This window comes from Populus nigra, chromosome 10 (genome assembly GCF_951802175.1).
Source record: "Populus nigra chromosome 10, ddPopNigr1.1, whole genome shotgun sequence".
In the NCBI taxonomy this organism is placed as follows: domain Eukaryota; kingdom Viridiplantae; phylum Streptophyta; class Magnoliopsida; order Malpighiales; family Salicaceae; genus Populus; species Populus nigra.
Genome location: NC_084861.1, coordinates 6,373,035 through 6,399,832, shown reverse-complemented (window position 1 = coordinate 6,399,832; position 26,798 = coordinate 6,373,035). Strand labels below are relative to the sequence as shown.

Sequence of the window (26,798 nt, the reverse complement as noted above, 5' to 3'; positions counted from 1 at the left end):
CGTGCAAGACCTTAGACTAAACTAATCCACGCGTTAGAAAATCATTTCCCAAAAAAACAAAAATCATAATAAGAAAAGCAGGCATCGCTTGTCGGTGCTTATAAATTATTGTTTTTTTATTGTTTTTTTGGTAATTTTGATAAATAAAATAAAAAATAAATATAGTATTATTATTTTAGTATCTTTTTAAACGAAAATCATTTTTAAAAAGCATCAAGAAAATAAAAGATACCTTCCAAATAAACACTAGCATGCAAATGTACCGTGATTATATGATGAGAGATAGTTAAAAATGCATTTTGTTTTGCTTAATTATTCAATTAATTAATATATAGTTTAGTTTAACATAGATTCAATTGAATACTCTATGCTAAAACCTTCATTGAAAAAAATAATAATTTATATTTAAAAAAAAACTTACTTTTTAGTCCATGTAGTCCAGCACATGCCCAAATGGATCAATCTCCTGCACCCTGCATCATTTTTTTGCCGCTAGCCAGTGAGAGTGAGCCAAGAGTTAAGCCGGCACTGGCTTCTATAATCTTAGCTAATTCTCACCTTCTCCCAGTTTCACAGGCTGCGGTTTTTTCTACTTCAACCAGAAACCAGTAATCCTTATAAAGAGAACAGAGCTATCTTCTTTTCTAGACCAAATTTTAAGCCATTGAAGGCCATTCTGAATTCTCCTTCACAAACCAAAGCAGCTGATAATGCTAAAGATAATGAGGATGCCTCCACTCTTCGCCAAATTTACCAAGGTCACGTGCTGCGCAGGCAAGTCACAGGTGAATCTTGATAGGTTTTTTTTTTTTTTTTTTTTAAAGTTAAGCATCTTCTTTTATGTAACAAGTTAAAAGTTGATGCTCATTATTGTGATTTAATGCTTCGTGTATCACTCTAATGGTGGTGGTGTCATTATTTGTTCACGAACAGGGTCAGTAAAGTTGCTTGGATCATGTTGGCTGCAAAGCCTATGGAGAATGAGGTGGGAGCATAAGTCTTGCACTGTCATGGCGCTCCTGGAGGCTGGATGGATGGATGTTAAGAAGACACAAAAGTTGGCTAAAGGTGCATCATTCTCTTTATGTGAAGTGCTTGGAAAAAAGAAAAAACTCTGCTGTCTGCACCATTTGTATTTCTTTAGAAGTTTCCGTTGCAAGAAATCTCAGATAGCTTCTAGGAACTGTGTCGGCTTGCAATAATATATACTGTTTGTCAACTGCTATTACAAAAAAAAACGAATTTTCATGTGCTTACAATTGCAATTTGCTACAAATTTCCTACTTTCCTATACTGATTTTATCCATTTATTGGCACCAGTATAGTATTAACTATTAAGATGATAGAAATTGGCAGTTAGCAAGTCAGCTACAAACCATAAGCTTTTTTACCAAAAACTGTCTGATAAACAATTTCTTGTATAGCTTGTAGCATTGACGCTGCTTCGGAACCTTCGTTAATGTTGATCACTAATACTAATTCGTTCATTAAAAGAAAAAAAAAATCAATATCTTCATCTTCTTGTGGTTTTGAAGTAATTGAGATAGAAAAAAGAAACATTATTTCAAATACGAAGGGAGGGAAGGAGGTTTTGAGCAAACATTTACTTCCCTTCTTAGACTTTTCAAGAGACCATAATTCAAAGGAATTTATTTCGTTGAATGGACTAGTTTGGAGTAACGTGCATACTAACCAAGAATACCTTTGACGGTATGAAACAAAAAATGAAGCGAGGGAAAATCTCTATAATGTCCTTGTAATTCAGGAACTCTATCTCCGATGACATGAATGCAATGTATGATGTGAAAATTATCTACACTTCCTGCTCTATAATCAAACAAAAGAAATTCTTCAACTTTCTTTCATCTTCTCCATTTATAAACTCATATGAGCGATTATTGATGAATATATTGCAAGGCTTACTGGACATAATTACACAGGTCTCCTTACAAACTGAAGTTATTAATTAAAGCTAAGCACGTGCTTTTTATAGCCCGTGATCCCCAGATGCTGTTATGTTCAGGGATCTGACCTGCTTTCTGTTCTGAATTGGATCATATCATTAATTAATTAGTTGTGTGCCGTTGGTTGAAACTCAGGTCTTGTTTTGGCGCTGTGTTTTTGTGAACCTTTCAAGAGCCTCTCCAGGTTACCATTTGCTGTGTTCAGGTTTTGTGCAGGCTTGCAAATATAATTTTCTTGTTTTGTGCTGTCAAGAGGCTCCCCACTTGCATGTAACTCGCTATTTCCTGATTCTTCACTCCTCAGGTTATTACTCATTTCAGGATTCTACTTTTTGCTCGGTCGTGGTGAAAAAGTCATTTTTCAAGTGTCTGTCACTGTAAGTTCATCATTTTTTAATATTTGAACTGACTTTTTTATGATCATCAGCAACATAAGAAATTCAAAACTTTGTGTACAGCTGCTATTTCTAATCCCTAGTTGCTGAATAACTGATGTAGCTTCGTTTTTTTAAGCCATGTAACAGGGTAGGCACCTGTTTCCTAGCCTATTTGGTAACGGAAATTCTCACGTATCAAAAAGAGTTACAAAGGATGAGGAATTCGATCCTGCACCACGGATAAACCTTCTAGCCATGTCCCTCAATCATCTACTTCAAAATGGAGAAATTTAGAATAATTGTTTTCTAAAAATTTGATTTTTTTATTAAAATTATTTTTTATATTTTTAAATTATTTTGATTTGATGATATTACAAATATTTTAAAAAAATATTATTTTAATATATTTTTAAATAAAAAAACACTTCAAATTATAATCTCTGCCATCCTCACCAACATCATTTAAATATTTAAGCAGAGCATAAAAGACAAAAATCCTGAGTGAGAGCTTATATTTCATGGAACATCTCCAAAAAGAGCAGTCCGCCTCTCAAAATCTCACAACTCAGAGGTAGAAAATCAAAAGCTCAGATGGTAAAATCAAAATTCTCCATTCCCCCGCCTCGCCCCTCTCTTCGAATCCCAAGTCTATCCCACAGGCCGGGCCCTCTGCGCATAAGCTCAATGATCAAAAGGTAAGACCAACAACAGTTTTTATGCTAGGCAGTGACATAAGCTAACACTGAAAAGCAGAGTCAGGTACCTGGACTGATGGATTTGCTGTCGGAAGAAGAGATATGCCAAGAATACGTCACTCCCAGTACTCTCTGAAAGGGTTTTCCGAAGTCCTTTGGATTTTCCAAATTCACTCGTTTGCATTTTAAAGCATGCTTGTTTTGTATCAATTGGTTATTGTTGGTTATATTTAGTATTGATTTTATTTATATAAATCTATTTACTTTTAATATTTATTAAATATTTGATTAATAAATTTAATAATTGATTGATAAATCTTGAGAAAAAAATAAAATACTTGGTATAAAAATATTTTATAAAAAAAATTATAGAGTTGTTATAATTAAAAGATTTTTATTGCATCAAAATATTATTCTTAAATATTTCTGATCAATTCTCTATTAAGATTGGATATTAATTATAGTTGTTGATACTAATACATGTTATTTTTTTTTATGAAATAAAGTAGTTGTTATCATAAACATAGTTATAAAAGAATATCTATAACAAATATGTAGATGCTTGTCAGGTGACATGAAAATTTTGTATAGAAAGATCACCAGTGACATGAGAATTCCACTAGAGTTGCTGAGACTAATACATGTTATGTTATTTCATTTATGAAATGAAGTAGTTGTTCTTGCGAGTTTAGTTATGAGGAATGCATGTAACTAATATGTATGTATTTGTTAGATGATATAAGAATTCTACATAAATAGATCATTTGTGTCGATGGAAAAGCTTACGTTACAACTGTGTAATTAATCATTGGACTCGAGGTCACTAAACTATATTATATAGAGAATCTTATACTTTGATCATACTATACATTGTCCAAATCAAGGACAACAAACGAATAAATATTGAGTATAATATAAACTACATGAGGTATCTAAGTAATCAAAAGAAGATTCATCACCCTATGTGAATTAGAAAAAATGTTTTTTCTGTTTTTAAATAATACTTATTGTAAATCCTTATGCCAAGTAGAATGAGATTTGTTAATAATTTCAAATATTATTTAAAAAGTCAATAATTATGGCGTTGGGAACAAACATGTCGTTATTAAATATAAATCAAAACATTGTTGATGAAATGATAATAATTTTATTGAGAAATTAATCATTAAAATATTAAGTCAAACCATTCGTGACTTTCATAATATTTGAGGGATAATGACAGGTTGCTAGACATTATACTTAATTTTCTAATAAAAAATAATTAATTGTTGAATTTATAATAAATTAGTTTATTTAATTATTTTAATCCTATTTTAATAGCCACTTGTCACTTTCGGACAATAAGAAAGACACACTTGAGTCACTGTTAATGACTGTTGCTGGTATCACTAGATTCATTTCATCAAAATCTTTGTGTTTGGTATTGCGGTAGCTATTGTGGTTGTGGTTTGAAAAAAGTTATTTTATAAAAAGTATTTTTAGTTGAGATTGGTTTGAAAAAATAGGTGTTTAGTTAAAATTATGGTTGAAATTGAGGTTAAATAAAAAATAGTTTAATGTGTTTGGTTAGTAATTCTTTTGAAATTGAGGTTATAAAATAATTTAATATATATATATATATATATATATATATATATATTGATGGTTTTAAATTTAAATATTGTAAAATTAATTACTCCTATTACATCATGAAATAAATAATATTTTATATAAAATATTTTTTATTATCCCGTCAAACTATTTGTAATTCCATCTCATACAAATTCAATACATGAAGGCCGATGTGATCCTTGATTAGCTGAGCGAGGTACAATATCAGATAAAAAATTATCTAGAATGAAATTGAGATTGCAATCATACTCGAAAAAAACCTCATCATCTTGCTTCCCCAAAACCTGAAGCACAATTCTCTCAAGAAATCAACATCACCAACAGATAAAACTATACACAAGAAGACAGTTTACCGAAATCTTGAAATCCGCCAACACTACCAAGAAAACTGATCAACAAAGTGTAAGGAAAACACAACAAGTTTGAATGGCAGATTAAGAACAAAAAGAGCCCCACATGAGATAAATAAAAAACAAAATTGATCCATAAATCAAATACAGAATCTCCAAATCAATACTCAAAACCCAAAATGGCAACTACATAATTTCTTCAACAGACAATTTCCATTAAAAAATCAAGATTTCAGAAACAAGTTCCCAGCATTGTTGTGCTTCCTGCAAACCGAAAAAATAGAGACTGCTCGGCACAAATGATTTCGGTGAAGGTGATCTGATCTTAGCTTCACAACAAAAGGGAAAGTAGGGAATAATGACGAACACTGTTTCTGGCATCAATCTTCGTCCAGATCAAGGGAACAGGGGGGAAGGGAACAGAGAAGACAAGCTCGGGTTGGGAAAATGTTGTGTTAAAATCTTTCGTTTGACAGGAGAAGGGACAGAGGGGAACAAGATGGAACACTGTCTCTAGTGTCAATCTTCATCAATCTCATCCAGATCACTAACAGAGGGGAAGGGGACAGAGCTTAAGCTCGGGCAAGGAAAGTTTTTTTACAAGAACAAAAGTGTTCGTGAAAAGTGTATGGCATGGAGTGAAAATTGAAAAAGCAGGTGTTACTTATTTTTCCAAAACTGAGGTCCAACCTTAGTTTTTGGTGGGGTCATGTTAAATAAAAAGTGTGATTGAAAATAACAAAACATCTTGATATTATTTTTTTTATTAACCGCAGCCGTAATCGCAGTGCCAAACGGCCTCTTAAATATACAAGTGACATATAGTCAAAGTTTTCATGTATTTATGAGAATTTTTTTATCTCTATCTTCTCTCTCAAAAAAACAAACCCATTTCAAATTTGTTTTTTAAATATCATTGATTTTACACAAACTTGAATGTCATATTTTTTAATTATAACATATATAAATTGTATTATTTTATTATTTATTTAAACTATGTTATTTTATTAATACTTTTTTTAAAATACCAGTAAAAAAACAGCCAAAATATCCATCAACGTATATTTTAAAATTTTCTCAACATCAAGGGCATGCTTTTAAAATACACCAAGCGCATTTCCTCGTAAGACAAATAAAAAAAGTTTTATATAAATCATGAAACATTATTTTAACGTTGAGAAATAAAGAACAATATACGTGCACAAGGGATCAAACAACGGACGAGAGTTTTGTTCCAAGTACAATGCTTATTTTTTCTCAGAATTTTTTTTTTGTTATTATAGAAAAATTGAAAACTTGAATATACAGAAGCAAGTGTAACTTATTCTGCCTCCCAAGTTATTTAAATTAATGAATGTCATTGTGTATACCCATAATTATTCCCGGTAATCATTCAAAATATTGTTATTCGAGAAAAAAAATCATTTTCTTTTATAAAAAAGATTACTCTATAAATGATATGAACATTATTTTACTGTGGTGTTTTCTGAAAATCACATATATATAAAAGCTCCATCACCCGACTTTCTAAATTTAAATCTTGTAGTCAACATATAAAAGATTCATTATATTCTCTTGAATACATCAAACTAATATATATAGAAACGTGTTTTTAAGATTATTTAGAAAAAGAACTTAGTCTTATTAACATACAATCTGATCCATCCAAAAAATTGATAACAAATGACGTCATTTACCAATAAAAAACAAGACAATACAGCAAAAATTAGTGTAGAGATGAGAGATGTATATATGTAAAATAACGCAACAAATATTTGGCTTTTCCATAAAAAAATAAATAAAAAAATAACCAAAATTGTACCGCAACCGACCTCGATAATCCAGTACAAACGAGGCACGAGGCCCATAACAGAAACTAACCAATCATTTAATCTGCCTTGCATTTGTTTATTCTTTATTTTTTATTTTTGAAAATAGACCTCTCGCCCTGCTTTTCCCTCCCTTCAAATTTTCACTTCCCAAATGAACCACCTCACACGCCTCTAACGGCTATTTCTCTCTCCCTCTCTCCCTCTCTCTCTTACTCTATCTCTCTCGAACATAAACTAAAACACTCGAGTCTAAACATCACCGAAAAGGCAAAAACCCTAGAAATTAAAGATCCACGAAATGCAAGACATTTTTGGATCGGTTCGTCGATCCTTAGTGTTTAAATCGACTTCAGGAGGAGGGGGAGGAGAAGATGGAGGATTCAGTGGTTTCGTTGAGAAAATCGGCTCTAGTATTCGCAAATCGCGAATCGGCCTCTTCGCCAAGCCTTCAATACCGTCCTTGCCTCCGCCATCTAAAAAAGAAGACGCGCCGCCGATCAGGTGGAGAAAGGGTGAGTTGATTGGATGCGGCGCTTTTGGTAGGGTTTATATGGGGATGAATCTTGATTCTGGAGAACTTCTCGCTGTTAAACAGGTTAATGACTTCAATTGCTATTTTTTTCCTTTGCTTTTTAACAATTACTTGATCAATTATAAATTATTATATTTTTTGCAGGTTTCGATTGCAGCCAGTAGTGCTTCTAAGGAGAAAACGCAGGTGAGGGCTGGATTTGAATTTTACTTTTACGTGTACAATTAGTTTCTTTTTCGGTTACTGTTGGCGTATTTTGGTAATTTTAGATGGTTAATTTAATTTTTTGAATTTCTTGGCAATTGCAATGGTTGAAGTTCTATTTGGCGTGAATTTTGCAAATTGATTTAAGTTGTTTTTTAACTTTTTACTTATAGAAAAGTCATAAATATGTTTGATTGGCTTAAATGAAACATTTGTTACAAAATTGAGTTAAAAAATTGATTTAATTGAAGGTTAAAATTTCTAATTTTTATTTATGGATTCTAACTTATAAAAAGTTGATTTGAGTCTTTTTCATCTAACATACTTCTAATTTAAAGTGATTTCCACTCACTTTTGTTAGGAAAAACTTTTGGATTATGCCTCAAACTAAAAAGTCATGCACACTGACACTTATTACAATATTGCTTTATTATTGTTTTTATTATGTTTTTATCTCAAAACATAGGAAAGCTAACTAAAGCTACAGCTTTTTACCCAGTTCAATCCAGAATTATTCTTGATCAAGTATTCTCATGGTTAATAGAGAAATTTTTACTTCAAATTTTAAAATAGGCACACATCAGAGAGCTCGAGGAAGAAGTGAAGCTTCTCAAGAATCTTTCGCATCCAAATATTGTTGTGAGTATGATATTTAGCTCTCTTTCATTTTGGTGAGTTTGGGTGGTTATTGGCTTATTTATGTTATTTCCATGTTTGTTAGAGATACCTGGGAACTGCCAGAGAGGATGATTCGTTGAATATTTTATTGGAATTTGTACCGGGTGGATCCATATCATCGTTACTGGGAAAATTTGGATCTTTCCCCGAGTCGGTAAGTGATTTCTAGTTTTGAAATATTAGAATGTCGGTGGTATTTGAAATGCTGATGATGGTCCTATTTAAAATCATTTTATATGCAGGTAATAAGAATGTATACGAAACAGCTGTTGTTGGGATTGGAATACCTTCACAAGAATGGTATTATGCATAGGGACATCAAGGTATTGTGTTGTTGTTATATAAAGTACATTATATTTAGAAATCCCTCTCTTTCTCCAAAATCTGACATTGAGCATGCTTCGTTTCAGGGGGCAAACATTCTTGTTGATAACAAGGGTTGCATTAAACTTGCTGACTTTGGAGCATCCAAGAAAGTAGTTGAACTGGTATTATTTATATTACTATTTTAAAATCTTACTTTTCTGGTTGAGTTTCCGTCGGCATCTTTGCTAAGTTGCTATGTTGATTACAGGCTACTATAAATGGTGCCAAGTCAATGAAAGGTACTCCATATTGGATGGCTCCTGAAGTTATTCTCCAGACTGGGCATAGCTTGTAAGAACAATGTTTCAATTTATTCTCCTCATATTTGTCCATTATGTATCTTGACATTAGAGTAGAAGTATATACATATGTATAATCAAGTTCTCTGTGATTTTTATGACATGGCTAAGGCATAATCTAACAGGTAGCCACACCTTTCTGCTAAAGAGGATATCATAAGTTCAAATCCTCCCTGACTAACTCAGTAGATTTTTCTTTAAAAAAAAAGTTATGACATGGTCCACCATATGATTTCTTCAAATGGAAGCTCCACACAATCTCATATCATAAAATCATGCGGTGGATTTAAAATGCAAGGATGTAATAATACATAATTGGAATCATAAATAATGTCAAAAAAAATTATACTCACATTTGTGACACGTGGAGTTTTTAGTTGTAGTTTGAAAAACTTAAACAATGTCAGAAGTTGCAAATGAGGAAATTTAATATGTATGCTATGCTCTTATGCAGAGTGTGATCTTATTCATTCCTTTAGCGAGGAATTAGACATTTACATATCAATACTCAAGTTAAAAGTTAGATTTTTTGAATCATAAAAAAAGTGTCAATATAATTTATATTTGAAACGCATGTAGATAATGACCAATATAACTTGTGGATTAGTCAGCATTTGCATAATATGAGGGTATTGAAGTTTTATTTGCAGTTTTATAAAGTTAGAAAAATGTCAGAACTTCCATAAGAGGAAATTAATGATGCATGCCATGCTTTCATGCAGTAGTGTATCGTTGTGCACTTATTCCTTCAGTAGAGAAATAGATTTGTGTGCTAGTCCTAATTCTTCTTCTTTGGACGCCATTGTCTTTGACATTCAATTTCATAGTTCTGCTGATATATGGAGCGTTGGTTGTACTGTGATTGAGATGGCCACAGGGAAACCTCCATGGAGTCAACAGTATCAGGAGGTACAGATTTGATGCCATTGACTGATTTCTTTTTTTAATTCTATTAATGTGTAAGAAAATTGACTATAATGTATTGGGTGGTGCATATTGTTTTTTTGATTAGTTTGCAGTCTAAAAACAAGTTTCGGTTTCAGGTTGCTGCTCTCTTCCACATTGGGACAACTAAATCTCATCCTCCAATTCCTGAACATCTATCTATTGAGGCAAAGGATTTCTTGTTAAAATGTCTTCAGGAGTATGTTTCACTTTTATTTATCTCAAGTCCTTCATTTCTCTAGTAATCTTTGTTCTTTTTGAATGAGCCAACATTTTTAGGCAGAAGTGACTCTGTATTTTTCATCAATGAATTCTGAAACATAATTGCTATCAATTGTATTAGATGTATGTCTGTACTAAACTCTTATGTATATACGTGGTGGCAGGGTACCAAACTTAAGGCCTGCTGCATCTGAGTTATTGCAGGTGATTTTGATATGTATATTGTTTATAAAAATTATAAACTAGGCGTAATATTACTCAAATATGCACTTGTAAAAAATATATGCTTGGCAGAAATAACTGGACTTGAAAAGACTTTTCAAATTTTATACTTGAAAAATAAGTTAATGAGCTGAAGAATGGAGAGAATTAGGTTAGCGGGATGACAAATGTGCGGTTGATTGGAGATAATGATAGGGTATAAAAGATGAAATTTTGGTTGTTTTGAAAATCACCGCAGTAACCTTCAGTTATTATCAATTCTTATATTCATGGCTGTTCCTATCACCTGGACCAAATTTATTCAAACTATTTGGTATTGGTTAATTATAGCGAACTAAACACGGTTTAGATTTTATCTCATTGCATCCTTTTCTAAACATGTGCAGCATCCATTTGTCGCTGGGGAATATCAGGAAACTCATTCAGTATTCCGCAATTCAGTTAGAGTAAGTGTAGTAAGATGTGCTGGTTTGATTACCGTATTCTGGGACCATCGGCTTGTCAATTAATGTGTTTTTTCCTGTTTAGGAATCTGGAAATCTGATAGCTGCGACCGGGTCGAATCTCAAGAGCTCGTAAGCTTTTTAACTTCGTGTGTTTTCATTATTATTATTATTATTATGCTATTTTTGACTCTTGAAGATGTATCGATGGCGCAGCATGAACTCTGTGATCAGAAGGTCAACATGTGCAGGATTGAAGGATGTTTGTGAAATGGGTAGTGTGAAGTCCTCAACTGTATATCGTGATAACTTGTCAAGATCAAGATCCTACTGGGGTGCAGCAAATTTTGATGATGACATGTGTCTGATAGATGACAAAGATGATTTTGCTGTTAGTGCATCCACTAGGTTCAAATCTACCTTAGCATCTGCTGATTTAAATAAGGTGATGAACACTTCTTTGTCCAACTATGCGTTTCAGGAGCTTGTATTATCTTTAATGACAGAATTGTTTCTTTAAACCAGAGTGTCAACCCAATGTGCGAACCCTTGGATGACTGGCCATGCAAGTTTGATGAAGATCCATTGTTTAAGAGAAGTGGATATAACTTGTCTTGTAGTCAATCAAACCATGAAGCTATTGATATCCATGAAGCATCCGGTAAGGGACAGAACGACTTCACATTTCCATGTGGGCCAGTGGTACCTGAGGATGATGATGAAGTTACCGAGTCAAAAATTAGAGCATTTTTGGATGAGAAGGTACATTTTTTTTTTCATGGGTACCAATTAACAATACACTAGAACACGTAGGGAAACTATTGTAGCAATAAATAGTACTTTCCCCCCATGTTTTAGTGTACCCTATAAAAAATATTTGTTTTTGTTTTTTTATTTTTTAATTGATATTTTTTCTTGTTTTTTATTATTAGATTTGTTTTTTTATTGAGTTATTACACTTTCATAACACGATTAGCGATTAGAGGTTTACATCCTTAACTAGTCAAAGATGTAGTGTAATCAAAATTTTGTTTATGCTTTTCCCTCTTTTGGTATAACACTATTCACTGGTATGATGAAATTGTTAATACCTGTTCTTTAAAACTCCACTAGGCTTTAGATTTGAAGAAGCTGCAGACACCTCTATATGAAGAGTTTTACAACAGCACTTCGAATACCATGGGTGCTCCAACTGCAGTCGGAACAGAAAACAGTGAAAATCCTACACATTTACCAAGTTTACCCTCCAAAAGCAGGTCACCCAAACGTTTGCCTAGCAGAAGACTCTCTGCAGTTGTTGATGCTCCCAGCATTGCAAGTCCTGGTCGTCAAACTAATCATGTAGCAAACGAAAGTAGTATACACAATCGAGCTTTGCAGGAAATTCAGCCACCTCAGCTTAGTGAGTGGAAAGAGTTTCTTCATGATGGCCAGCAGGAAACACTTACGTCTAGGTGTGTTTGCCATTATTTGATGCCTGGTTTATCTTAATTTTACTAAAGAATCACATCTGAAATATGTTACCTGAGAATGACATTAGTTTGACTTGCAGTACAAGCTTCTCTGAGAGGCAAAGAAAATGGGAAGAAGAGCTTTATCAAGAACTTGAAAGAAAACGAGGCAAGTTTTAATTTAATATCTTGATTTTAAGACTAAATTTCTATCAGTTTTTTGTTGCTGGGATTGGTCCTATGAACCACCATTGAGGTAAATTTGAGGCTTTCTTTCCTTAGCTGAAGTCTTGTTATTAGAACTTCATCTCAATCCCAAAGTGCCGCATGTATTGACGCTTGAGAAAATAAATGCTATTTCTGTAAAAACGTATAACTCTTTCTTGAGTCCTGGACTTTTACCCTTAGGTGATGAAAATGTGAAGATGGTTGGGCGGGCTGAAAGATGAGCAAGTGAATGGATGACCTCCTGCATAATAAGATATGTTTGCTTGTTGAGCTGAAAATGGTTGGTGGTGTATTTTTCATGAACTTGTAGCATGACTTGACCTAACCCTTGATAGGTGGATGGTTTTCTAGGCCCCCAGCATTTCATTGCCTTCATGTAACTTGCATATTGATCCTTTTAGTTGAACTTGCTTAGTTAAATTGACAAAATGTGTGGACATATTTGCAAACAGATTTCTTTTGCGCAAGAATTATTTGGAAAAACAATGTGGCAAAAGCCTATTGCATTTGACACGAGTTCGGCTCTAAACTCATAATCGATACATTTTATTGAGCTCTTTCAGCGGTATGATATTTGATTGCCTATTGCAGAGATGATGCGGCAGGCAGGCGTGGGAGGGAAGACATCATCTCCGAAGGATCCAATTCTAATGCAACAGAGAGAGCGGTTACGATTTGCATTTATTGGGAAATAAATGTATGTACATCACTTGTATTTGTCTTATTGCCTAATGGAAAAAAGAAACATGTTTTTCCATTGCAAGTTTTTACTGTATCTAATTATATATCTGGTGAAATGGTGTCTGATAATATATAAGCGGCACTTTGCCACAGGCAACCTTCCACCCATTGCATTACATCCTTGTGGTTGAGTTGATATAAGCAGTATCCTTGTATGCCTTTTCTCCACCTCGTTGAGGTGAATTAAGTTGATGTAAGTTGTTGCGGGATTCAAAACATAGAGAATGAAGTATTTTTTGAGTTTACGTTCAAAAAACATGGAGATGATTGAGTAATGTTTGATGGATATGTTAAGCCACTGATCAAGCTGGCAGGATGTAGCTTTAATATGTCTGGGTGGTGTGAAGAAACAGTACACTCGTGGCTCGTGAGTATCCATTTTTCTAACCTCCAAGTTGAAGTAAAAGGCTGTAAAAGAAAATTCTAATGTTTTGGTCTTTGCTTAGGTAAGAAGCTGTTCGGTAATTATCAGGAATCAGGCTGGTTGTATATGTTGTTTGCAGCTTATGCATCTATCACAAAGCATATGATTATGATCAATGCATAAAATGATGAGGTGAGGGAAGTGGGAGGCCGGCCGTTCTTTTTTCTCTTCTTTTTAGGATGCTACATGTTGAGTGAGTTTTTGCAGTATCAAGTGGTATTTGATTACTGTTTTTGGATAAAAAAAAATAAAGATAAAAATATAAATATATCTGGTTAAAAAAATAAATATAAATATATAAAAATAAATATGTTTTTGTGTACTTTCAAAGCATGAGATATAGAAAGCACATGTTTTTATTATTTTTTCCTTTAAAATATCATTGTAAAAAACATTCAATTCCAAAATTGTTTAACTAAGACATAAAAATAAAAATATTTATTATCATAATTTTAAAATTCAATTCGAAAAAAATTTAAGGTAAAGCTTAGGTCACTAGTCGAGGCTTGGGTTACCAAGGTCATGTGTCAAAATGGTCAACATAAAATAAAAATGATTATTATCAAAGTTTTAAAACTTGATTTAGAGTTCAACTCAAGGCAAGGGCTGAATCACGGATTAGAAAGGTCAACTTGGGTTGACTCAGGTCAATGTAATAATAAAAATTGTTATTATCATTATTTTTAAACCTGATTTAGAGGTTGATCATGACAAGGCCTAGATCACGAATTAAGAGGGTTAACACGAGTTGACTCGAGTCAACATATAAATAAAAATAATTATTATCATAGTTTAAAAATCCAACTTGAAAGTCAACTCAATACAAGGTTTGGGTCACTGGTTAGGAGGTTCAACCTGACTGACCCTGAAAAAAATTAAAAATAATCAAAGTAACTTTATTTTGATCAATTCTTTTTCAAAAAAGCCAACGAGTTTTTGACCCTTTTTTTTTTTTTATCTCAAGTTGATTTAAGTTTTTGACCAGATTAGATGGAATCAATTGTTCATTTTTTTTTAAACTCAGACCAATCTAGGCCCTAAGTTAAGTCAGACTTGATTTTATAACCAGGATTATTATAATATTATTGATTTCAATACCCAATATAAATTAAAGTAAAAAAATATTTAATTATTTTTTAAAATATACAAATTTGACAACAATATTTATTAAGAGTAAAATATTTTTTTTTTAATTTTTTCCACCATAACCAAACATGATACAAAAATAGTTATTCTTATACATATTATAAAATATAATTTTATCTTTTTTTTTCTATCTTGTCTCTTCTATATTATTTTCATCATCTTTTAAGTTTCATGAAAATAAACAAACACTATCTAAAAAAAACACAAGTCAAAGTTTTTACATTACCAACTTCCTCTCGTAGGAAATTTAAATAACAAAATCAATTTTACTGATATTGATCTTTGACCGTAATAGAATTTCATCAAACGTTACTCTAGATTTAAACTGTAACCAGTAATTACATAGTTATTTGATTTGTGTTTTGCTGTGGTTGGATAATTTGTTTTGGTAAAAAAAATAAACATGCAAGTTTTTTAAATATATATTTTAAAAATTTAATTATAAATAAAAAAGTACATGCATGTATTTAATTAAAAAATGATAAAATTTACAATCAGAGTACTTCTGCATGAAAATATCATTTCTTTTTAGTATTCAAAAAGTACATGCATGTATTTAGTTAAAAAATGATAAAATTTACAATCAGATTACTTCTGCATGAAAATATCATTTCTTTTTAGTATATTAATAATGCTACCCTGTTGATAGAGAGTGATAAAAAGCCGTTTGAAATGCTGATTTCAAATTCTATCCCATTTTTAGGGCAAGCTAATTCAATTCCTGCTCTCTTTTTCCATCCACCCACCAAAATAGTAATGGCATCAAAACCCATTCAAAGTTAGGATTTTTTTGTCTTCTCCTCGCTAAAAATAGGCCACCAGGGTCATTGTCCTTGTCCCTTCTTCGTATGTATATGTATTTCTCAATCTATTAAGTGTCTATTTTTTTAATTTTAAAAGTGTTTTTTTAAAATTAATTTTTTTATTTTTTTTTAAATTAATATATTTTTAATATTTTTAGATCATTTTAATATACTGATATCAAAAATAATTTTTAAAAATTAAAAAATATATACTTTTAAATAAATAACATTTTAAAAAATAATCACATCTATATTCTTAAACATAGCTGTAGCATCCACGATCCATGAGGTTTGCCAAAACAGCTCCACGCATGACAAGACGGCAACTAATGCCACCGGGCCACGATGTCTCCCCTCGCTTTGTACGAGTTTTAAATGGGCGACATGTTTTTTAGTCAAAAAATGACGATTTTCACGGTACAAGGGATTTGAATTTTTTAGACCAATCAAATTAATTAGAGGACGCCGACAGCCAAAATTTGGAACGAGAAAACTAGGCCGAGATTTGTGGGAGCCGAGCCCTAGTTTCTACTGTTCAAGCTCCCACCTTAATAAAGGTCTTTGACTTCATTCATTTTCTTTTATGTGCAAGGAGACTCGATCCAGCCGGAATCTGTGGATGAAAATACTATGTTACTGAATAATTATTCTTTCAATTTCTGAATAATTGTTTGAGTTCTGTAATTTTAAGAGTACCATCGTATAGCGCCTTCTCGAAGAGAAAAAAAAGGAACATGTAATGATTTCTAAAAATTCTTGATAATTATACAAAAAGAAAAAAGTGCTCTTATAATGCCTACCGAACAGCACTGTCTCGATTTCCCAAAATAAAGCCTATCAATTCTGAGAAGAGAAGTACTATCAATATTTGGGGGAGGAAAACAAATGGTGGCAAGAGGAGCCCTAATCAAATTTATTGAAAAGGAGCAGATTTCAGTGTTTTCTTTTTTCACAATGTCAATGCTTTCGTAAGTGCTAACATGCATGTTTCACGATATGTATGCTGCCAAAGTCGGCCTCCACAGGATCATGAGTTTGGCAAGGAATTTATTCTCTTTTTTTTCTTTTTCTTGTGTAATTCAAAGGATAATGAACCTGCCCTTGAATTTTTTATGGCCGCCTGCCCTTGAATTCCTCATGTTTCCCATTGTAAGTACATGAAATTGAACCTGTCTTGCCTTAGTCTCCCAACAAAAGAATCATTCAAGATTTAAGAATCTGTAAGAATTCCTCTTGTTTCCCCGTCAAAATCCAATGTAATCTACTACTACCTGTTTTATCAGGTGTAAGTGGTTGGTGAGGTCAAAAGTTAATGATCAAAGGAAGGCCCTTTTCCTATAGCATTTATTAATTATTTTTTCTCCTGTTCTTGCATGGAGGTGGTGAGGTTTTTGCCAAACACAACCGCCCACCCTTGAAAGGAAAAGCCACCTTTTTTGGTTGAATGGGAGGAGACTAATTAAAGTGCTTGAAAAGATGTTTTGTTGGGTGAGTTGTTCATGTCTTCTTTCTCTTTTTTGCCGTAAAAAGTTAACCCCTAGACGTGAAAGACCGGAATTCTGGGAGATCAAACATGATCACTTAAAGGAAGAGTGAAAATATCGATCGGACACAGGATTACTTGCATGAAAAAGAAGAATACGTAAAGGATAAAAGCAAGAGTTCTTAATTTTTATTGTTTATGTGCTTAATTTCTTTGTAGGTTCAAGATGCCAATCTTTTTTCTCGGGAATTCTGTGGAGATCATAAGAAAAATCTACTTCAAATCTATAAAATTAATGAAGGACTCATAATTGGTAACATCAAATTAAAAGAACAAAAAATCTAATTAGCCACTCGTTTTTCAATAATTAAGTTCATTATTAACATCTTATGATGGCTTGAATTGCACAAGTTATAGCCTTCCTCCTATTCTAACCAATATCTCACACTTTACATTAATGACAAATCATTAATAAGGGGGAAACCGGCTTAGAATGGACCATAATCACAAATTGAGAGTCCTGGTAGTGAAATTCACCTTATTAATTATGATTCTCATCCACCATGCATGTTATTCATGTCTACTGCAAGGATTCAAAATTCCTGCTGGGCTTCTCAAATAATTAATTGAGACAAATACCAACTAATTAACTATAAACAGCTAAATTTGACGTCTGGGAGCGCACAGCTACAGCAGCTATTGAATATTTATAATTTTATTGAGACAAATACTAACTAACTAACTCTAGCTAGACAGCTAAATTAGATTGCAAAGCACACAGCTACACAACAATTGTTTATTAATTAGTTGAATGTTCATGATTTTATTGAGACAAATACTAACTAATTAACTCTAGACAGTTAAATTTGACTGCGAGTACACAGCTATTGTTTATTAGTTGGATGTTCGTGATTTTATTGAGACATCAGACAAGTACCAACTAATTAACTATAGACAACTAAATTTGACTACGAGCCAACTACTGTTTATTAATTGAATGTGTGTAGTTTTATTGAGACAAATACAGACTAAACTAATTAGCTCTAGGCAGTTAAATTTAACTGCTAGCACATAGCTACACAACTACTGTTTATTAGTTGACTAAGCAATCAAATTACAAACAAATTTATTAATTCCTGGACTCTGTGATTTGTATATGTGCTATAGGAGACGTCGAAGGTAATTAAACATGAAGAGTACCAAACTTAATTATTTTTCTCGAAAGAAAGCTGGTGATTCTGTTGAATATTCTCAAAAAAGAGATGGGTATCTTTATCTTTACTTTCCTTTTCTGTCCATAAAAAAGATATCGGTGCCCCCACTTTTCCTTACCAAAAAGCACGGAAATAAATTCTCCGTTTCGTTCCTAACTAATATTTAAGGCATGCAGGAACGAGTATTATTAATAAAATATGTAGGGGTTTCAACATGGCTTTCAGCACTACTGTAACTGGCGAGCGCCGTTGCCAGCCAATTGAAAAGAAATCGGATGGATAAGCACATAGAAACTCTAGTGGTCGTAATTCAAAACCAGCATTATGGACCCCTTCAGTGACTCATAATAATAATAGCCCTTATCTTATTTTAGGTAAACCTTCTTTGGCAAGTCTAAGAAGCAGCACTTCTTTCTCAAAGGCAACATGCATGACCTACCTAGCTCTAGCCATAGTCTCACATTCAACCACAAGACTTTCACTGTGAAGCCGACTGTTTGGGGAGGAGGGGATTTGAATTTGAATTTAAGGAAAGGGACAACTGTGTGTGTGGTGGGCGACATGGATGGCCATTTAATGAAAGGATCTATCAGCTAGCTGGGATATTGTTCATCCAATATTGCTTTATATATATGCGGAGTGCAGCATTTTCTCCCTGTACAAAAAGAGATGTGACAAAAGGGTTTTACGACCACAAGTATATTCTTATGGTGTTTGATTTAAGAAAAAACAATCTCTCAAGTATGGTGATGAGAATTCAATCGTATTGAATATTTGAGCTTAATACTGAGGCTGGCCACCAGTGATGATCAGTTTTTCCTTTTCCTGTGCACACGTTCTTCTTAATGCACGACGTATATTTTGTGTGGACACAGCACATATGATTTATTTTCTTCTTCTTCTTTAATTTGTCTATTCCAGGCGTTGTTGTGATTGATTTGTTCTTGCTTTTAATACACTGCTATTTAATCATGCGTTCAAGCTAGTGATATATATACATAGTATCAAGTGTGTGTGTGTGCAGTGCAAAGAATGGTGTTGAGCTCATATTTTGCACTCCAACCTAACCTAGAGGTTTGGTGTAAAGATGAACAATAGATCAGTGGATTTATTGCTCTCCTATTTATATTAAAATAAAATAAAAACTGAAGAAATAAAAACCATCTCTCGTCTGTTAATCTGATGGTTCAGTGTGTGTACATCAATTCAAATGGCTGCCATTCAAGTTGGTTACCACTTACCATCAACATACTGTTGTACGGTGACCCAAGAGTTTCGTGGACACCACTTGTTTATATATCTAATCTCAGTGTTTTAAGAGAAATTAATTCTCAGATTAATTCATTACTTTTTCACAAATCCTCAATTAAAACCCTAAACTAATAAAATATATGTCCTTCAATTATAAATTAACACTCCTCCTCAATTTGACAAAATTAATTTCTTTACGATGAAATTAAGGATCTCGTGACATGGCAAGCATGAAAAGATTATGAGATTGATAAATATTCGTGCGTCTCATATAATAATTCTTTGATTATTCGATCCCTCCTTTTTTTTTTTTCCTTTATTGGACAGAAGAAACACAAAAGAGGGCCTGCTGTGTTATCCATATCCAACGATGAATGAACCAGTCAGTTTTTTTGGCGTTGTCTCTTGCTGGGACTGGTTTTATTTTTGCAAAAGCTTGAGTGAATTTTGGAGTGCGATCTGTGGTGGGTGGATGTTGATGGGTGGCTTTTGTTGGTGACGTCGCCATGTTTATGCAGACCCACCACAAATGCTAATTAAAAGGCTTGTGCTTTATTTTCTTTTTCTTTTTTGTTTTCCCTTTTAATTTCCCCTCTAAATTAGTTTTCTCAAGGCTTGAAAAGAAGCTCACATTCATTCAAGGATGTTTTTCTCCCCTAAATGGTAGATTCTCCACCTTGATATATATGCATTCGCTACAGTTTAATATTTAATTAATTCATTATCGTGTTTAAATCAAGAAATTCACTATATATCTTGCATTTCAAAGAAATTCACCTTGATCATATCCTTTCATCGTAATTAAGCATGTTCTAAAATCAATTCCAATTGTTTTTTTTTCCAGACAAATTAATAGCATTTGATAGTAAGCCAACTTGGATAAGAATTAAGCCCTTTAATATATAGTCTCGTCCTTTATTTTCATATATATATAAATTAATAAAATCAAACGTGTGATAATTAATAGCTTAGCTGTGTTAGTTTCAAAATCCAAATAATATAAAATTATTTATGGAGTTTCATTTAATAAATTAAATTCCTAGTTTAACTAACATGATTTCTTAACTTCTTAATTAAAATATAAACATAACAGTACTTAATTAAATACAATCATTTAAGATCGCAAAATCTATCCAAACTGGAGACCAAAAAGGAAGATTTGAAAAAGTCAAAAGGAGGTCCAAGATCTTGACACAAAGTTCTTCATGACAAATGGCCTTTGGAGATTTTGTTTTAGCAAAGAAGGTGGGGGGAACTCAACTCAGGCTTTAATTGCAAAGGAAAAGCCAGCCCTTTCAAGTCCTTAACTACCAAGAAATCAATAATTAAAAAGCCAGCAAGATCGGTCACTTCTTTCAGCAATCGATCTGTCCTCAACAGTATTAATTAATTATTTCATGTTTATATATTTATATTGAATTTATCGCTAATGCCGCAGCCTCACTGGTCTCTTATGGATCATTTCAATTTTAATTCGATGGCCGTTCTGTGGATATGGTTCACTTGGAGAAAAGAATCATGTATATATATATATATATATATATATATATATATATATATATATATGTGCGCGTGTAACTCCACCATTCTCACGTGAGATCCTTATATTTGAAGGACCATCTTGCAATTTATGCTTTTTGACTTTTCCAGCACTTAGTTTTCTTATACCCATGCAGCTCCTTCTCCCGTTTCTATTTTATTCTCTTACAAAAATGTATCTTCTCTGAATTTAAACACGTGCGTTTCATTCAACATATATATATATATATAGAAAAGGGAAAGACCACACTTCTTGGTTTTATTTACTGGAGATAACTAGGACCGGTGTAAACGTGTATACGGCCGGAATAACTTTTTTCTCTTTGCCTTCACGTAGTTTTTAGCAATGAAACTCACTGTTTTTTTGGCCCCTAGATTTTAAATTAGTTTCAAGTTTTGTGAAAAAATATTAATTAAATCAGAGGTCCGTTTTTACTGGTAAAAAGTCTACGTGATATATCCAGAGTTTAGAGAGCAATCTAGCAAGAACGAGAGGAAAAAATTAAAGAAGAACTAATATAATCATTAATTAAAAGCTTCAATGACTTTGTTGTTTTGTTTATTAAACTACCATTTGTTTTATCATTTAAATAAATTATATTTAAAAAATAATTTGTGTAGCTAGATCGACAGTTCTAATGTTTTATTAACAAATGTTTTCAGTTAGTTTTTTTATATAATTGAAAATTAAAAAAAGAAGCTAATATTAGATAGAAACCTGCATAAGATTTGAAGAAAAGATTAAAACATAACGTTAACCAATCTTCATTTTTTCTGAACAACATATAATTGTTCAATATCTGAAAGATGTTTAATTTTCTTTTTTTTATTTAACATAAAAAAGTCACAAAAACATATGACTAATTTAAATTTTTATTTTTTGTAAACATGACTCAAGGTACAAGAAAAATTATGTTACGTGAGACTAAACAACAACGATGATAATAATAATAACAAACGGAGTGTCACTTTGACAATAATTCTAAATTAGATCATTAATAATTTGAGAATAATTTAGATTTTCATTCAAAATTTCTACGAAATTTGATATGTCAACTTGTAAATGACAAATAATATAATTAAATTGTGTGAATTTTAAATAACAGCCTTCCATTAAAAAAAATGTCACTTGTATAAGAACTTTTATATGAGATCTTTGTTTATATAACATAATTCTAAGAATAATATTACGAAATATTTAGCAGCTGAATTATTAAGCAGCAAAATCTGTACGTACTCTCTTTTGTGATACTTTGCTTATAATTCTTTCCGAATATGTTTTTCTTTTCTTTTAAGACTTTGATTCATTAAACGGTGAGGTTTTGAAAAATGAGAATAGGACGTGTTAAATTCAGGACCATATTCCTTATTTACTTCAGCGTATATAAGCACCACAAAGAGAATCATCCTGATCTTTTATCGTACTTGTTTGTTTTTATATATGATGACAGGGATATTTTTGGACAATACTAGCTCTGAAACAATTAATAAACGTGATGATATTATTACCTTATAATATATATTTAACCACATTAATTCTCGTGTTATCTTACCATTATTTTTTATTTTAATTCTTATAATTAAAACAAAATATATATGGGATCATTAGAGTTTACGTGGTTAATTTTCTTTAGAGCAGACATCATCCCCCGACATGCAATTGTGGAAAGGATGCAGATGCAAGATGATCGATCCCATGTAGAACTACGTGAATTACTCTCATGTTTCAGTAATTGATCATGATATGGAAAACTATGCGAGATTTTGCTTAAAATCAGCATTTTACTTGAAATTCAGTAACAAGGTCACGGTGACTTCAAGGTATTGTAAAATATCTTCATATTATTACTAATAACGTGACTTTTGATTTTTTTTTTTTGTTTTGAAAGGTTGCGTTACTATGAATAGTATAGTTCTTTATTTTTTTTTTTAATTGCATAACAAAATTATTAACATTTTGAAATTTCACGAGAAAAAAATATTCTGACCAATTGTGTTGTTATTTTTTTTAAAATAAAATAAAAAAAAACTCCCCCGGCCTGCACTTTATCTTTTTGCTACCCCGTGGCCGTGTAGTACACTTTGCTTTGCCGCTGTGTTTTCACTTTCATTCATTCAACTTGTGATGCAGGCAACACTTAGAAGAGTTTACTTTGTTTGTTTTTATGTGAAGATCTTGTCAGGCGGTTCTAACGTACGGATTCACACTGTACCACACAGACATGTATTGCCGATCGTGATTCGTCTCCGAAGGGGATAAGACGCCGTCTGATAACAGCGCGGGTTTATGAAGTCGGAAGATGGAGCAGAACTCCTTGTGCTCAACTGCTGCCCTTCTCCGTTGGAAACCAATCACTGAATTCTCTAAACGTCAATTCCTGTTAATTAGTTCTTGGAGACGGAACTTAAAAATTCATTATCGGGAACTTTTTTAGGTGTATAAAAAAAAATACACGTAGATTGATAATTATACATCTTATACAAATTAAATAATGTGTTATTTGTTTTATCCATGCACTTCGTGAGCTAACTCATTTCATTACTAACAGCGCTAAAACATAATATAATTAAGTAAAATTAATTTGAAAAAACATAAAAAAATAGAATTATTACATTCAGTAGAGTTTATATCCCAAGTCGCAGATTTAATAGGTTGAGTCATGAAAATTAAGTCAATCTAATATTTTGTTATCTTAATATTAAAAAAATATTATCTTAATTTTTTAAAAAAATTAGTTTTTACCCGTTCATTCATATAGCATTTGGATTCATTAAATCAATTAGCTCATGTCGGGGTAAAAAAACAGTTTAATAAAAACATATTTATTTAACCTAGAAGAGTTTATGACCTGAGTTGTAAGTTTGAAGGATTAAACATGAAGCCTGAATTAGTTTTATTAATATATCATCGTTTTAATATTAAAAAAATATATTATTTTTAGATACTATACACCTTGTTACAATTCTAACAAGATTTAATTTAAAATTTCCGAGGACAAGAAATCAAGCATGGAGGTTTTAAAATTAAATAGCAAGGTCAAATTAAATAATAAAATAAAATAATTACCTGTAACCTCTATAATTTTTTAACTTTCAATTTGTTTTTTAACAACCCGCAGAGTTTGCGCCATGAGTAAATTATTATATCTATATTAGAATTAAGAAGGAAATATATCTTTATCAACGAGACTAATAAAATATAAATGTGTTAATTTAAAAAATATATATATTATGAGTTGTTGCTCCTTTTCTTCTCCATGTTGTCTTAAAGTCATTGAAATGGACACTAGATTGCCACTTCGGCAGTAAAATGTTTCCGTGGAAAAAATAATATTAAATTGCCGTTTGATTTTGTATTTTTTAAAAAAATAATTTTTTATTTATTTTAAATTAAATTATTTTTAGTATTTTTATATAGTTTTAATATACTAATATTAAAAATAATTTTTAAAAAATAAAAAACATTATTTTAATATATTTTATAAAAAAAATACTTCAAGAAATTAACAATTAACTACCAAACAACATCTAAATAGATGATGGAGCAGCCATTTATGCGACCATATAGAGTACATGGGTGATACAGCATGCACATGGAAAAAAATTAATGCTTCGAGGATTCAATACCATACAAAGTTGACTGAATTCCTGGATGGAGCACTTGTAACCTATTGTGACAGTAGGAAACACTTTAATTGTATGCATTTTAATTCTATGCTTCATCATGGTTGCATTAAGTTTGCTTATTAATCTCTTTGTCTTCGCCATGCTCGTACAGAGAAAGAGTAATTTTCTCCTCTCAAACTTGCTTTGTGCGCTGAGAAACACAAAAATCATCTTGGAGTGGCGATAATAACTACCTGCTAGAACCATGTTATGGATGTTTACAGGTTAACTCATGAGAAGAAAAGAAAAGAAAGCTTCCATTCGCAAAAGGTGAGGGAACAAAAAGGGGAAGGGACAAACTAAAAATTGAGAATTTGACTATTGTAATTAAGAGATCCAAAATAAAAATTTTATAATGTAGCCACCCAAAAAGGCTCCCAGTTTAACAATCCTTTGTTCTCTACTTCGCCTTCTTTGCACCTTCTTGGTCTTTGAAACTCCTCCGTTCCAGGTTCAGTATCAATGTCCGAATCATCACCTCCCACCTCATCTTCAAAGGACGCAACATTTCCTTCCCCAACATCAAAGTCATCTACATCATAATCCATGTCATTTTCAATCTCATCTTCTTTGTTATTGCCTTTATTTTCTTCAGTGGAGGCTACGCCTATTAAGTCAAAATCAGAAGAGGAATCTTTGACAAAGCTTAATCGAAGGCGGCCATCCTTTCTTTCAGCATGTAAGCAAGTGTGTCTTGATGGAGCCTCGACGGCTCTGATTATCAACCTTCCATCTTCGCGGTGGGGCCTAACTTGTAGAGATTTTGATCCACGCATCGTTGTCAATGGAGGTGGAAAACTACGAGAGTTCGCTTTCTTAGTTCCCAAAAGTCGATGCGATTTCTGTTGCTCCCTTGCTGGAGAATTTCCTACTCTTGAGTCTGATGAAGACAGTGAGAAAATGCTGCTTTCAATGATATCACTTCCACTTTCGCTACCTAAATTCTCCGTACATAATTCCAGGCTCTTTTCACTAAGCACTGAAGAGGAACGATTGAATAGAGGATGGACGTATATATTTTCTTTCTCCATTGATTCTTTGGGACCTTCAGGACTGGTGGATAGTGCTTGGAGGAAGCTCCAGCCACCCAGATCAGGATTTGAAGATGTGTGCTTATCATGAAGGAAGCTACTTTTGTGGCTAGTTTCCTCGTAGTGGGATTTGTCACTGACTTCTTTGGTGTCAGAATCTAACAAAAAAGGCTTTAAGGCCAGTTCAAGGGATTGGGAGAAGTTAGGATTTGGTGAAGATAATCTAAGTCTTAGTGTTCTTGACTCAACAATAGGGGACTCGAGGCAAGACTGCAAACCCTGGCAGACCATAGTTGCCATTGCATAAGCTAGCTATACGAGTTTTATCGCAGATACAAACAAGAAGTTGCAGGAAACCCGCCAAGAATAAATGGAGGCAGAGCAAAGACAGAAGAGTTTAGGCTTTGGGGGGTTTAGAGGTTCTTGTTTGCGAAGAGAAAGAGAAGAGGGGAGATGATACTGAACATGAGGGATAACTGAGGCGTGGGGTGTGAATTTGTAGTCTCCAAAAGGCGCCAGGAGGTACAGTGGACAGAGGTGGGGAGGGGACTTTTTAGGCCACTTGAAATATAACAAATCTTAATGATTTGCCACACTGAAAAAGAGAAGAGAGAAATAAAAAAGTGGTGGGTGTGTAGGAGGGAGAAGGTGGGGGTCTTTCAAGTTTAAAGACGAGGAACTAATCGTTGGTTTTGACTTGTAAATGGGTTTTTTAGGATTTATTTGTATGATTATGCAATGAGACTCGAATTTAAGACCTCTATCCTTCTTGTTTTTGTGATAATACCACTCAAGTATATAAGCTCACTAGGAACATGATGGGAAGTAACAATGACTCCAAAAAATTACCTGTTTTTCTATTCCCTTTTATTTCCTTCCAAAAGAAAGCCAACAAAAAAAGCTACGAAACAAAGGATTCTCTCAAATATTTCTTGATACTTTGATGGCGATTGGTTTTCCCGTCCTTGTTTTTTTCTTCTTAATTTTTTTTTTTTATCAGGACAGAAACCACACTATCCTTTCTTTTATATATAGATGGTGATTCATGTCTTGAGGGTCAAAACCCAAGTTGATTGCATTC

General features: G+C 32.6%; 2 protein-coding genes across 6 annotated transcripts; one reads left to right on the top strand and one right to left on the bottom strand.

Annotated features, from left to right (window-relative positions):
* The first annotated feature begins 6,971 nt into the window (after positions 1 to 6,971).
* Positions 6,972 to 13,276, top strand: LOC133704754 (mitogen-activated protein kinase kinase kinase NPK1-like). Of its 5 annotated transcripts, none has more exons than XR_009844120.1 (18): positions 6,972 to 7,424; positions 7,506 to 7,547; positions 8,139 to 8,204; positions 8,287 to 8,397; positions 8,486 to 8,566; positions 8,654 to 8,731; positions 8,818 to 8,900; positions 9,736 to 9,817; positions 9,952 to 10,052; positions 10,240 to 10,279; positions 10,684 to 10,743; positions 10,826 to 10,872; positions 10,957 to 11,185; positions 11,266 to 11,502; positions 11,854 to 12,194; positions 12,293 to 12,360; positions 12,600 to 12,699; positions 13,011 to 13,096. XR_009844120.1 is itself a non-coding variant. In XM_062129713.1 (17 exons), exons 1-17 carry the CDS (start codon positions 7,128 to 7,130, stop codon positions 13,112 to 13,114), a joined length of 2,079 nt encoding a protein of 692 aa, XP_061985697.1. In that variant the 5' UTR covers positions 6,972 to 7,127; the 3' UTR covers positions 13,115 to 13,276. The 5 variants fall into 5 exon arrangements, 3 of the variants coding, with proteins under 3 accessions (XP_061985697.1, XP_061985699.1, XP_061985698.1); XR_009844119.1 differs by having other exon boundaries at positions 12,281 to 12,360; XM_062129713.1 differs by lacking the exon at positions 12,600 to 12,699 and having other exon boundaries at positions 12,281 to 12,360; positions 13,011 to 13,276.
* Positions 13,277 to 24,926: 11,650 nt separating this feature from the next.
* Positions 24,927 to 26,357, bottom strand: LOC133705028 (protein FANTASTIC FOUR 3-like). The gene has a single exon (XM_062130122.1). The coding sequence runs from the start codon at positions 26,015 to 26,017 to the stop codon at positions 25,037 to 25,039; it is 981 nt and encodes a 326-aa protein (XP_061986106.1). The 5' UTR covers positions 26,018 to 26,357; the 3' UTR covers positions 24,927 to 25,036.
* Between the last annotated feature and the right edge of the window lie 441 nt (positions 26,358 to 26,798).